This window comes from Emys orbicularis, chromosome 1, assembly GCF_028017835.1.
Source record: "Emys orbicularis isolate rEmyOrb1 chromosome 1, rEmyOrb1.hap1, whole genome shotgun sequence".
NCBI classification, from domain to species: Eukaryota; Metazoa; Chordata; order Testudines; family Emydidae; genus Emys; species Emys orbicularis.
The window spans coordinates 178,133,217-178,148,114 of record NC_088683.1 but is presented as its reverse complement, the minus strand read 5'-3'; the positions used below and the strand labels follow the sequence as shown (position 1 = coordinate 178,148,114).

The 14,898-nt window shown below is 40.9% G+C and overlaps 1 protein-coding gene across 1 annotated transcript in view; it reads right to left on the bottom strand.

Annotated features, from left to right (window-relative positions):
- Positions 1-14,898, bottom strand: part of CRYBG3 (crystallin beta-gamma domain containing 3) — a 140,920-nt gene that overhangs the window by 108,902 nt on the left and 17,120 nt on the right. Inside the window, exon 2 of the mRNA XM_065423274.1 lies at positions 3,866-3,944. Within this exon, the coding sequence (XP_065279346.1) occupies positions 3,866-3,944 (79 nt within the window). The remainder of the gene's footprint in view (positions 1-3,865; positions 3,945-14,898) is intronic.

Genomic DNA, 14,898 nt, shown 5'->3' with positions numbered 1-14,898 from the left:
AAATAATGACAACAACAAAATTAATAGGGTTGGGACACTGATTTTGTACTTCTGCAATGCAGAGACTAAAAATGCTCAAGCACTATATGCCTCTATGGAGCTATATGTTTATTAATAATAATGGCATTGAAAAGCTGCCTTTCTAAATGGAACATTTATTCAGAAAGAACCATGTTTACAGCCCTGGCTGTAACACAATCTGCAAATAAGTAATGTCAATTAGCAATGTACCTTCTGGTAGTGAATTAAAGGGTGAGGTCAATGCATATAACAAATAAAAATTCAGAAACGATTCCTGGATATTGATCAAACAAAGGCTGACTAACATACTTTCCCAAGTAAATAGCCAAAAGAATGATTTTAGAATTTCAGAAGGTGACCACATTCATGTATTACATACACTTCCCCCTATGGGCTGGAAATTTCATCAAAGTTGGAAAAACATTTAATATGTGTGAAAGATGCAGAATTGAAAGTACTGGGAACTGAAAACCTTAATACAGCCACACAAAAGTACAACAGTTGTACAAGTTTTTCACCTCACTTCAGCCAGTTCTCAACTCTGATTTGTAGGGATAACCTCTACTTTGGAGGGAAAGGGACTTCTAATCTCCAGGCTATTCTATCCTTGTCCTCTCTGCTGAGACCATTAATAAGTGTACAAAAACACCATCACATGGACATGTGTCCACCAGGAATGTGACAGATGACCTACTGATTTTATACAGGCTAATAAATAGTCATCAGATGGTAGTGAGTGTTATCCACAACTAACCTCAACTGGATCTGAACCAGTCACAGACTCATATCCCACTTTTAGTTCGATGGGCCACCCTCCACCCATATGTGCATGGGTGTATGCACACAACCCACCTAGAAATCTCAATTATTTGTGAAAGGGCAACTGTAAAAGGACTATTCAGAAGAATTAAAAAAAAAAATCTAGTGATCTAATCCAATAAAACTGAAACATCTGTCTTCCAACACCAACCATTATCCATGACTCAAATTGCTGAACCATTGAGTCGCTCAACAATTTCTTTGAACTGGGTAGCAATACTTTATCTATTAAGGATCTTTACACAAGACAGCTCAACTTGGCTGACATCAAATACGGTACAATGAGGCCCTGTTTCAATTAACTTTAAACCTTAAGCGAAATCAATCTTTTTTCCCCTCCATCGCAACATTATCCAATTATCTGTAATTTTACTAAATTGCATATATAGAAAATAATTTATTTTGCATTGTATACTGCACACTTCTAAAATACACTAACAATTGTTTTGAGACGCAGTCTAGAAAGAAACATCCAGGGATGCTCTAAGGACCCACCAGGTAAGTCACATAAGGGCACTGAGGAAGAGCAGTTTAACTGTAACTCCACAGGCATCCTTGAGATACTCAGCAAATGGCCAGCATTCTGACAATGTGAACACTGCACCTTCTTTACAAAGCCATCTCTCAGACACAGGCACAATGAATTACCACAGGAAATAATGTGATGCACATTATAAAACCACAAATAAAAGGTGAAATTATTAAACAAGGAACTCTACCAACATGATGGAGAGTATTTAAGTTTAGATTCCTTGCAGCCAGAACCCTCTGACAGAATTTTCTTTCACACCAATCTTTAGTATAACATTGCAGAAAAGATGGCTGAAGCAGACTCTGCATAGAGAATTTCATTATTTGCTGTAATTACAATAGACTTACAACAAAAATGATAATTGCTGAATTAGTATTATTCTTTGCAAAGTAAAAAACAAATGAGGTTTGGTGGGGGGGGGGGGGGGGTTCTGTTTTAAACCAGAATAACACAATAGTCAGTAAAAACAAGAAACCACTAGGTCACTGGTTCAAACGACTGATGGTCCCTTTGCTCCACCCACACATCCTGCTCATTCTTTCCCTTAGAAACCTTCTCATTTTCATATTTCATCCTATATACCCCTTATGCTTCTAACAGTTCTATTCAGACACACCAAATGCCCTCTCTTTTCATTGAAATCCTTCCTCAAAACCAACTTCTTATGTAAAGTTTTTCACCAATAATCCAAAATAGAAAGATATTGTGTGTGTGTGTGTGTGTGTGTGTGTGTTTTTTAAAAGGGAGAAAAAGAGCCACTGTTTTGAGACTGTATCTCACCTGGTTCCCTAGCATGTTTTGTGTCTGTATTGTAGGTCAGACCTAGATTGTAAGTCTTTTGGGAAAGGTCCATTTCTTTCTCTGTATATTTTCAACACTCAGCAATAATAAATTCAGTGCAAGTCAGTAGCATTTGAAAGACATCTTCTGTACAGTGGCCTACCTGAAATGACAGGTGTCCACACTATAGTTTGCACTAGCTTGTACTCTCATGAACTGTCTGAGCAGACACACCAAAAATTGAATGGATGTGACTAGAGAATGAACTACCCTCTCACCCCTAAAAGTCATCCCACTTGATGAGGGTCGAGACACAGAGGGGCGGAGGCAATCTTGAGAAAAGTTGCACAGAGAGTAGCAGCGCTGTATGTAATTATATATACCGTGAAATAAACGTGAATGGCACTCTGCAGGCAAAACAGTGTTCCAGCCCCAAACCTCTTACAATAGAAGGCCCTGATCACATGAGACTAATGGTCCTTTTGCAGGATTGGGGCATAAATTAAGACACAGTAAGATGAAGCTTCGCCTCATATCAAGAAAGATATATTAGAATCAGAAAATGTACAGAGAAGGGCAACATTATTAGGGGTATAGAACAGCTTCCATATGAGGAAGGATTAAAAAGACTGACTGTTCAACTTGGAACAGAGATGACTAAGGGAAGATATGACAGAAATCTATAAAATCATGCATGGTGTGGAGAAAGTGAATAAGGAAGTGTAGTTTACCCCTTCACATAACACAAGACCCGGGATCACCCAATGAAATTAGTAGTCAGCAGGTTTAAGAAAACAAAAGGAAGTACTTCTTCACACAACACACAGTCAACCTGTGGAACTCATTGCCAGGAAATGTTGTGACGTCCAAAACTATAAATGGGTTCAAAAAAGAATTAGATAAGTTTATGGAGAATAAGTGCATCAATGTCTATTAGCCAAGATGGTCAGGGACACAACCTCATGACCCTAAGCCTCTGAGATGCTCCAGGGGATGATGCACTAAATAACTGACCTGTTCATTCTCTCTGAAGCATGAGTTGTTGGCCACTGTCGAAAGACAGGATACTGGGCTAGATGGACCATTGGTCTGACCCATTACGGCCATTCTTAAGTTTAACATTGGTAATGAGGAAGGAGGAGGAGGACAAGGATTACAGCAGAAAGATCATACAGTTGTTTTGGCTGGTAACTTGTGTGATTTGAGGCCCCTCAAGGTTGTTTGTTTTAAAATGATGCCATCACTGCATAGAGAAGACTGGTACTTCTAGTTCACATGGAAGAAGCAGTGGGAGGCACTTGGCAAAATTCCTGTTCCTTGGATAAAATTATAACTTTCTTCTCCAGGACTGTGAATCCTGCACGTTTCATTAGCATTAAATTTGCATTTATTTAGATAGTAAGCAAGGATAGGGACTTCAGAATCATTGAAATGTTGGGATGGAAGGGACCTCAAGAAGTCGTCAAGTCCAGCCCCTTGCACTGAGGCACGACCAAGTAAACTTTCTATCAGGGGCTTGAAGCAGAGACTGTCTTTTTCTGTGTATATCAGTGCCTAGCACAGTGGAGACTCAATCCCTGACTGTGGCCTCTAGGCACCACCACCGTAAAAATATTAAATAACAACAGTACCAATAATACTACTTAACAAGGGGGAAGGAGGAAGGCAAGCAGTAAACACTGGCTCAGTGAAAATTAATAAATAAAATCATACCTTTAACAGCTCAGGGAGAAGCGTTCTTTCCTTTTTATCACTTTTCACACTGATGGATTCATCTTCCTTATTTGCAAAGCTGAAAATCAAAAATAAATTTAACTATTTTAAAGACCTGCATTAGGCAGAGCTACTTAACACAAGAGGCACTGCATCATGCAATTTAAAAGCAAAGCTGAAAGGTATTTTTGTTTGTTTTTGGTTAAAAAAAAAAAAAGAGCACATTGCACATATTTACTCTTAAAAAAATTAGAAAATCCTGCCTGCAACACTGGGACTGAGCATGCTCAGTTGCTGTATGGAGATGGTGCATGCACAATATGGCTGGCACACTGGAGCTATGAGGAAACGGCGCATGCTCAGTGCAGATGGAATCTTCAAAGACTTCAGCTGTCAAACTAACAAACCTCTAAACATGTCCAAACTGAGATTTTTTTTCCAGACAGAAGCTTATAACTTCGCCAAATTTGAGTGAATTTTCACAGGGACAGCAAAAGGCACAACACTGACACCAGGGCGACCACTCTGCTAAAGTTTAAGTTGTTGTTCCAAGGCAGGGATATGCTAGAGCGTCTCAAAAAAATTCTTACAAGTAGTTTGCTAACAAGAACAAAACCAACATACTTTCCCCCCTATTCTTTTTCTTGGGAACGGCAGACAATTTTTGCTGAAACTTTCCCAAAAAACTTCAGCCTTAGGCAGGCAATTGGCATGAAAGTTTCAGCCAAAACAGTTTAAGTTACAAGCAACTGAAAACAGGGTCCCATAACGGGAAGTGTCAGACAACCTTAACTATAGTCATTGCTGCCTGTTCTGCCTGTAATATGCCAACAATCCAAACCAATCTCACTCTTACCTTCATCCCCCTGCATGCAAAAATAGGGAAGAAGAAAAGTTCACTTGGTGGCTTCTCAACAATTTGTGAAGACAGTCTTATACCAAGGTACCCTGTATTTATGAAACACTGTGCTATAGTAAGATGAACATCATCTAGTGTATCTCTTACTCAATAAAGCCTTCTCAGTCTACTTAGATTCATACTACAGGTGAAAGGCACATTTCTGTCATTGTATGTTTCTTTATGATATGTAAAAGAGGATTTGAAAGTTGTTGGCTTTTTGAAAATAAGGAAAAAGCCTCTACACATGCTTCTTTTAAAATAACCAGGAATAGTGAAGTGTCTTCTCTGGTTTCATTGGAGAATTTAAAAAGCTCTCTCAGTTAACTGGCTGCTGGGCCATGTGCGTGTCTAACTCCTTCACAAAGAGTTTTACTCCCAGGTGTTTGTCAGGAGTTTGAGTTAAATGTGTTAAATACACATGTGTTTGAGTTAAATACAAAAAAATTGTCAACAGTCTGACTAAAAATCCCTCCCCCTCTCAATTGCTCAGATTTCAAAAGTCCTCCAGCAGAAAGTAAACAAGACCAGCTATTTCTAACTTTAAAGAGCAGCATTTAGCCATTAAGCCTTTTATGCAGAGACAGAAAGAGCCATTTCTTTTCTCTCTTTCAAAAGTTAGGGTTAAGCTCAAAAACAACTACAGTAGGATTACTATTTTAAAGTATTTTTAAACACTTGTCCAGAAGTATTTAGCTCATTCAACAGGCACTTTTTAAGCACATATATAAATGGAAAGAAAGAATAAAATTAAAGATTTAGTCCACCCTGCTGCATCTCAGAGAGAAAGTTTTGATGGATTAATACTGTATCCCTATTAATTTCTTGTCTTGCCTTGCATGTGTTCCATGAGGAAGATTTCACAACCTCCTTTAGGCAGGTCATCGCTCCATAATAAAAATTCTTTACTGTATTTAACCTAGTTTCTCCCCTCTTAGGGCAAAATCCTACTCTCAGATCTACATGGCTTATCTTGATGCTGATATACTTGATGTCAATAGGCGCTCCCTGCATAGAGCAAAAGCTGAATAATGGGGTTGACATCCACTACAAGAGGAGGATTTTCCCCTTAGCTTTTAGGGCATTGCTTCTTATGGGACCAATCTGGATTATTAATAAAACTCATCCTGTCTTTTTCTTATGACATGTATTTATAGCCCATTAGAATCCTACCCCATCATCATTTTTCCTCTACCCTTTACCCTCTCCTTCATAAACCATGTTTTCTAAAACTTTTAGCATTTTTGGCTGCTTTTTTACAGACAAAAGGCAATATCTTTAAAGTATAATACTGACAGATACCAGATTTATTTTGTTCTAGCATCAGCCTCGCTTGGACAGGTTACTGTAGAATCCTGCAATATGTGCAGTGAATCAAGAGTTAACTTGTGTTTAGTTCTTAGGCAAATGTCTTAAAATAAACAAAGGAGAAAACACAGCTTTACTTTCTAGCCACATTAAAAACCAACACAAAAACATTCCCCCACCCTCCAAAACTAAACCTGAAAGTTACCTTATTAAATTAGTCTTTTTAAAAAAATCATCTATGTGTTTCAACATTCTAAACCTTCTGCTTTAATCAGTAAATAACATTGTTTTTACAGAGCCCTTAGTACATACTAGATGAGTCACACTGTAAATAAATAAATAAAAAGATTAAGCACAAAAGCTCTCTCTGCAGAAAATGTGGCTCTTGGATTGTTTTGTTTTCCCCTAAAAGTTGAGACTACCTTCCAAAGCAGAGAACAATAAGTGTGTCCCCGCTGGTGCCAAATATTACATTTAGGTCTGGAGAATAGTCCAGTTATTGCTGAGCAGACTTTTGATGACCTAGATTAGCATTCTTATATTACCACAAGAGAGAACTTGAATTCAGTGTTTTTATCATCATTGAATGTCATGCAATTGAAGCATCTGCAAATATTGAAACATGCAACCCTATTTTCCAGGCAGAAAAATAGGTATTAAGCATTAGTTGTACTTTCACAGGAAAACTACATAAATTCCTTCTCTACTGTGTTCAAAACACAGGCGAGCTAATGTAACTGTTCCACTCCCATCCTCCTGTTGCAATAGAACAACCCCTCCACACAGCTGATAAAACATACTATAGTAAAAGCTGTGTTGTCCAGCACTTTACCAACTTGAAAGGTCTATAAACCGGCATTTCTGATCTTTAACAGGGTCCGGTTGGTGCGGGGCCGGCAGGCTCCCTACCTGGCTCCGTGTGGCTTCCTGGAAGCGGCGACAGGTCTCTGCTGCTCCTAGGCGGAGGAACGGTCACGGGGCTCCATGCGCTGCCCCCACCCTGCCCCGCGCGTTGGCTCTGCAGCACCCATTGGCCGGGAACCACAGCCAATGGGAGCTGCGGGGGTGATACCTGCAGGCAGAGGCAGCGCGCAAAGCTTTCTGGGCGCGTCTCCGCTTAGGAGCAGCAAGGACATATCGCCGCTTGTGGGGAGCCGCCCGAGGTGAGCGCCGCCCGGATCCGGCGCCCTGAAACCCCTCCTGCACCCAAACTCCCTCCCAGAACCCATGCCCCGCACCCCAATCCCCAGCCCCTCCTGCACCCAAACTCCCTTCCTTTTAGCTAACCGGAATTTTTGACTTACCGACACCCCCCCATTTCCCCAACATGTCCGATAACAAAGCTTTTACTGTACATATTTACATACAATAAGAGTGTACATTCAAGAGATATGAAGAATAAAGTATGAAGTTTATGACGACATACTCCCAGGCAATTTATATGTACATATGTTTTGCCAGAAGCTGGGAATGGGTGACAAGGCATGGATCACTTGATTACCTGTTTTGTTCATTCTCTCTGGGGCACGTGGCATTGGACATTGTCAGAAAACAGGATACTGGACTAGATGAACCATTGGTCTGACCCAATATGACCATTCTTATGTAATGAAGATGCCCCAAAATTATATGAATCTATTTCAATTCTAACTGTCAAGTCTCAGGAAGTTACCAAATTCAATTTTTCAAGCAACATTATAATTGCTTTACATTGATAGCATGGACAAATGAAATTCTGACCCAATGTATTCTAGGTTTCATTATTTATAATACTTAATAGCAGTGAAGATATTTTGTAAAAATAATGAACTCTTAGTAATGTGATACAATACACCACTCAACTATCCTATCCTAACTACAAAGTGAGAACAGATGACTGATGGGTGGGGAGAGGGGTTCACCAAGGGCGTTAGGGAAGTGTAAATTCACAACATTCTACATTTTTTCCACATATGCTGTTGTAGTCACGTGGGTCCCAGGATATTAGAAAGTCAAAGTGGGTGAGGTAATATCTTTTATTGGACCAAGTTCTGTTGGTGAGAGAGACAAGCTTTCGAGCTTACACAGAGCTCTTCTTCTAGTCTTTCTTTCAGTCTCATTACATCCTCATTGAAAGTTTCTCTCAATACAGCTGTTGTTGTACCCATACCTAGTTCTTTTCTTAGATATTTTGTTCATATAAAGATCGATCCTGCAAGGCTCTGAGCCCGCTGGCCCCAGTCCATCAAAGCACTTAAATATGTGCGTATCATTAAGCACGGGAGTATTCCCATTAAAGTCAAATGGGACTACACACATGTTTAAAGTGCTTTGCTGCATCAGCTCACAGTGAACACTCAGAGGTTTCAACACTTCCACTAAATAGACAAGGAGAATTGATCCCATGAAACTATGACTTTTTAAATCAGACCTGGTTCACAGGCTACTTTATATTGTTTTTAGAGAATTGATGACAGGACAGTCTATTAAACAGATTCAAACAATCTGTCTGGAGTTAACAGACAAGCTTGCCAAAACACAGTTCTAAAAATTCAAGTGGCTACAGTACCATGTCTCAGGATATCTAAAAGGTATCAGCAGGTTAAAAGGTGCAAAGTGGTGCACCCATACAATGTAGCTATTAGCAGATATCTAGTACATTAAAACTAGCTTTGCGCTGCCCCACAGGTGCAAACTTGCCCTAAAGTTGGTTTGGCTGGTCTGAGAAGGATCACTTCAGTGAAGAGAGATCATCAGGATGCACAGAATCATCATTATAGTTACTAAGTCACCACCCATGACTAGCATAGAGGGTGTCATGGAGTCACTGGGTCAGGTCCAGGCCCCAGCCTGTCACCAATCTCCTGGGAGCGACCCCTTTAGTGTGCTAGGCCACAAGGACTCACATAGTTCCACAGGGGCAGGCCCGTGGCCTCCAAGACTGGGCTGCCAATACCAGCATTCCCCGTCTCTCCGTGGCTCCCTGCAGCAAATCCAGCCAAGCCAAGCTACAGAGGGAGGCTTGTACTGTATCCCTTTAGGGTGCAATGCTCTCAGTAAGTATTCACTGTGACACAGGCAGCCTTTGCAAAACAAGGTAATGATTTATTAGTCACCTGGCATACAGAATCTTACAGTTCTTAGGCTACACAGAAAGCTAGACATTAAGCTATAATCCACCCTGGTCAAACCAGTGCCCTGATGGGACAGCCAAGCTGTGCTGCACTCCATCTCTGGCTCTCTCCCCCAGCAATCTGGGCCAGGCTCCTGAGTCCCTCCCCCCCCCAAAAAAACCCCTCCTGCCAGTCACCTGAAACGTTTTCTCCAGCTCAGTTCACAAGTCCCACCTGATGGGGTTTTTTGCTGGTAGGTGTTGACTGTTCGGTGGTTGGAGCACTTCTTTGTCTTGCTGGACCCTCTGTTAATTTGAGCCGGTTTCAGTCAGTTCTTCAATGATCCTATTCATTCCCCCCGACCCCACCCCACCCGCGACAGCAAGATGACACACACATCTCCTGCCTCCTGCACTGTTCCAGGAGCAGTGTTAACCCTTGTGCACCCACTTGCTTAGCAATGCCACATACAGAGGGAAACTGAGGCACACTTATGATTCATATAAAGAATAAAGACAACTCCCATTTGGTCACAGGTCACATGTCATGTCTGAGGCATCACTATAGCTAGATGACACGCGGCTGCCATAGAGCCCTATAAGATCATAGGCAACCAGAGCAAATTAGAACAGCTCTGAGGCCACTCTCACTTGTACTTGGTGAATGGCCCAGCACAGTGCAGTCCCAGGATTAAGGAGGACACCTTTGTATCCCCAAGTTCCATCCAAGGCTCCTCAACCAGAGCCAGGTTAATGAGTCATGTACATAAACAATTACACCACTGCCTTTCTATTGTTATTTTCACTAGACATCACCTTTTTTCTTATTTTTTGGTATACATGGTGCTCCTGAAATAGAGGAACGAAACATTAGCTAAAACTAGGCAAAGAGTTTGCCTTCTCCACACTTTGTCCTGCAGTTCTTTTGTTTTGCTAGTGTATATGTATCCTGAGCACCACCACCCTTGCTACTTAGATAATCAACAGTAAACTTCCATTACAGCAGACTATATTCTGCTGAAAGTCTTTGTTTATATAATTTTCTCATGCCTTCTATTCCTCTGTTGTTGAAAGATCAGCTTTGACCTATCTGGAATACTGGGACAGGTGGTGTCTGAATCATATGCAGCATTTTTTAATCAATGTACTTGTACAAAGAAGGATAGAGAATATTATTACTGGAGAGAGAGAGGAATGTTTATTCTATATAGTGTTACTCGTACCGAGATAAAAACCCTGTATAAACTAGAACCAGATAAAATACACTTATCTAACCTGGGTTTGAGTAAACACATGCAGGTTCTTCCTCTATCATTATCCCACGTAAATTAGCAAGTTGGATTGCATAATTTGAGAAGTATTTTCCAATCTTCTCGATTAAAAAAAACCAGAATAGACCCAATTATAAACAATTAAGTGTTCAAAGGCCACTCAAAGCATTTTTGTATAGTGTTACATGTCTGTTTTTCCCATCTTTCCTCTTCATAACAATCTCTTGGCACTTTAAAAACCCATCCCTCTCTTCCTGCACTAATCCTTCCCACCCATATTATGTACACACATGCTGGTTAATGTGTTGTCACTTGTGACTGCTTGGAACTTATTGATTTTTATCTAACAATATGAGCAATAAAATGAGAATAGAAACATGAAGCTTTTGCCAACAGATATAATAATAAAAAAAAGAAAGGCATTCTTGATGTCTACCAAACATGAAATCGACCAACAGGATACTTAACTCTGCACATTGTACATGATCAGCCTGTTGTGGACTCTCTCCCAGCTCTGACCAACTGGTCTGAACGAGTAAGAAGTCGGGAATTGGAGCCAAGGGTCAGAAATGGGTTTCCTGGAGTGAGGCAAGGCAGGTACAGGGCTGGGTCCAAGGCAGGAACAGCAGCTATGCCAGCCATGGGCAAAAGCTTTGAACAATTGCTGGACTGCTGCTGGGCTGACTCTTCCAACCACTGAGGCTATGTCTACATTACAAATTACTTTGATATAACTATGTAGGTAGATAAGATCCCATGGGAAGCAAGTCTAAGGGAAAAACTACTGAAGACAGTTGGCAGTTTTTCTAAGAGACATTATTAAGGGCACAAGAGGAAACTATCCCACTCTGTAGGAAAAATAGGAAGTATGGCAAGAGACCACCCTGGCTTAACCAGAAGATCTTCAATGATCTAAAAATAAAAAAAATAAAGAAGTCCTACAAAAAGTGGAAACTATGTCAAATTACAAAGGATGAATATAAACAAATAACACAAGGGGGTGGGGGAGATAACTCAGTGGTTTGAGCATTAGCCTGCTAAACCCAGGGTTGTGAGTTCAATCCTTGAGGGGGCCACTTAGGGATCTGGGGCAAAATCAGTACTTAGTCCTGCTAGTGAAGGCAGGGACTGGACTCGATGACCTTCCAGGGTCTCTTCCAGTTCTATGAGATAAGTATATCTCCATATATTATTATTAAAATTAGAAGGGCCAAGGCACAAAACAAGATCAAACTAGCTAGAGACATAAAACGTAACAGGAAAACATTCTACAAATACATTAGAAGCAAGAGGAAGACCAAGGACAGGGTAGGCCCATTACTCAAGGGGGAAGGGGGGGCAACAATAACAGAAAATGTGAAAGTGGCAGAGGTGCTTAATGACTTCTTTGTTTCGGTTTTCACCAAGAAGGTGGGTGGTGATTGGACGTCTAACGTAGTGAATGCCCGTGAAAATGAGGTAGGATCAGAAGAGGCTAAAATAGGGAAAGAACAAGTTAAAAATTACTTGGACAAATTAGATGTCTTCAAGTCACTAGGGCCTGACGAAATGCATCCTAGAATACTCAAGGAGCTGACTGAGGAGATATCTGAGCCATTAGCGATTATCTTTGAGAAGTCAGGGAAGATGGGAGAGATTCCAAAAGATTGGAAAAGGGCAAATATAGTGCCCATCTATAAAAAGGGAAATAATGACAACCCAGGGAATTACAGACCAGTCAGCTTAACTTCTGTACCCAGAAAGATAATGGAGCAAATAATTAAGCAATCAATTTGCAAACCCCTAGAAGATAATAAGTTGATAAATAACAGTCAGCATGGATTTGTCAAGAACAAATCGTGTCAAACCAACCTGATCGCTTTCTTTTACAGGGTAACAGGCCTTGCAGATAGGGGGGAAAACTGTAGACGTGGTACATCTAGACTTTAATAAGGCTTTTGATACTGTCTTGCATGATCTTCTCATAAACAAACTAGGGAAATGCAACCTAGATGGAGCTACTATAATGTGGGTGCAAAACTGGTTGGAAAACCATTCCCAGAGAGTAGTTACCGTGGTTCAGAGTCATGCTAAAAGGGCATAACGAGTGGGGTCCCGCAGGGATCAGTCCTGGGTCCGGTTCTGTTCAATGTCTTCATCAATTATTTAAATAATGGCATACAGAGTACACTTATAAAGTTTGTGGACGATACCAAGCTGGGAGGGGTTGCAAGTGCTTTGGAGGATAGGATTAAAACTCAAAACGATCTGGACAAACTGGAGAAATGGTCTGAAGTAAACAGGATGAAATTCAATAAGGACAAATTCAAAGTACTCCATTTAGGAAGGAACAATCAATCAGTTGCACACATACAAAATGGGAAATGACTGCCTAGGAAGGAGTACTGCAGAAAGGGATCTGGGGGTCATAGTGGACCACAAGCTAAATGAGAGTCAACAGTGTAACACTGTTGCAAAAAAAGTGAACATCATTCTGGGATGTATTAGGAGGAATGTTTTAAGCAACACACAAGAAGTAATTCTTCCGCTCTAGTCCGCGCTGATTAGGCCTCAACTGGAGTATTATGTCCAGTTCTGGGCGCCATATTTCAGGAAGGATGTGGACAAATTGGAGAGAGTCCAGAGAAGAGCAACAAAAATGATTAAAGGTCTAGAAAACATGACCTATGAGGGAAGATTGGGAAAAAAAATTGGGTTTGTTTAGTCTGGAAAAGAGAAGACTGAGAGGAGACATGATAACAGTTTTCAAGTAGGTAAAAGGTCGTTACAAGGAGGAGGAAGAAAAATTGTTTTTCTTAACCTCTGAGGATAGGACAAGAAGCAATGGGCTTAAATTGCAGCAAGGGAGTTTAGGTTGGACATTAGGAAAAACTTCCTGTCAGGGTGGTTAAGCACTGGAATAAATTGCCGAGGGAGGCTATGGAATCTCCATCATTTGATATTTTTAAGAGCAGGTTAGACAAACACCTGTCAGGAATGGTCTAGTCCTGCCACGAGTGCAGGGGACTGGACTAGATGACCTCTTGAGGTCCCTTCCAGTTCTATGATTCTATGTCACTGAGCAGTGTGAATAACCCACACCCCCTGAGTGATGTAAGTTATATCAACCTAAGTACTGGTGTAGACAGTACTATGTCAGCGGGTGAACTACTCCCACCAACATAGCTAGTGCCTCTTGCAGAGGCAGGAGTTATTAAGCCGACGGGAGTACTCTTCACCAGAAGCACTACAGCAGCGCAGCTACAACGATGAAGTTGCGCCGCTGTAAATGGGGTAGTGTAGAGACAGCCTCAGGTTGTGTAGCCAATCAGGCAACCTACTACAAGCCAGTCACACTTGTTAGGCTGCCCAGAGACTGACTCTGCTGCAGGACCTGATTCCTGACACTGCTGATACATACATATAGTGTCACTGAGATCAGCTGCAATGTTCTTGTTCTCTACCCCATGTTTTCATCTCCACTTTGCTAAAGATATTCTTGGTTCAGAGATCTCATTTCACTGAACTCCCCGCTCCAACAGAATCCTCTTTTAGCATATTCAAGGTTTGGTGTAACACCATTTTTGTCCTCCCTTTTACACTAGCTCTTTTGCTTCGTGTTTTGGGGGTGCATTCCCCCCTCGCCCACTACACACATCCTTTACTCTTCTTTGGCAGAGTGATTGCTTTTCTCAGGGACATTAATTCTCATTTTATTTTAATTATGATTTTTCATTTTTGTGCAGTGCCAAGACAGCAGCCTTTGGAAGAATATTCCAAATCCTGAGGGATGCAGGTTAACTACCAAAGGCACAATCATCATAGGTAAGGGAGTCTCCCTAGAAGATATGAATGAGAGGAAGAACTGTAAACCTAACAATTCTACCAAATACAGATACACAAGGCCATGAACTCTCCTAATTCTACAGTATCTGACAGGGATTCTGAAACCATGCTCTGAGGACCAACAGTGGTTTATGAAACTTTTGCTGCTAGTCTGCAAAGAACTGGTTGGTTGTACACTGCTGGTAAGTCATATGGTATTGGTTTCTCCTCTGTTTCAGCAGCCAAACTGCATTTTTTTAAAAAAAGAGACTGTTAATATTATTTTTCCATATAAGCAGCTGCTATAATTGCCACACAGACCATTATGATCATCTAGTCTGGCCAGACCAGAGAATTTCATCAGGTGATTTCTACATTAAGCCCACAATATCTGGTTGAAACACAGCAGCTCTTTTAGAAAGATATCCAGTCTTAATTTAAACACATCAAGTGATGGATCCACCACATTCCTATGTAAGTGGCTCAATAATTACACTAAGTGTTAAAAAACTGTGCCTTAGTTCTGAATTTGTCTAGCTGTAGCTTCTATCCACTGGATCTTGTTATGCCTTTGTTGGCTAGATTAACCAGTCCTTTATCAGAAAGCTCTTCCCCATGTAGGTACTGATAGACCTTGATCAAGTCATCTCTTAACCTTCTC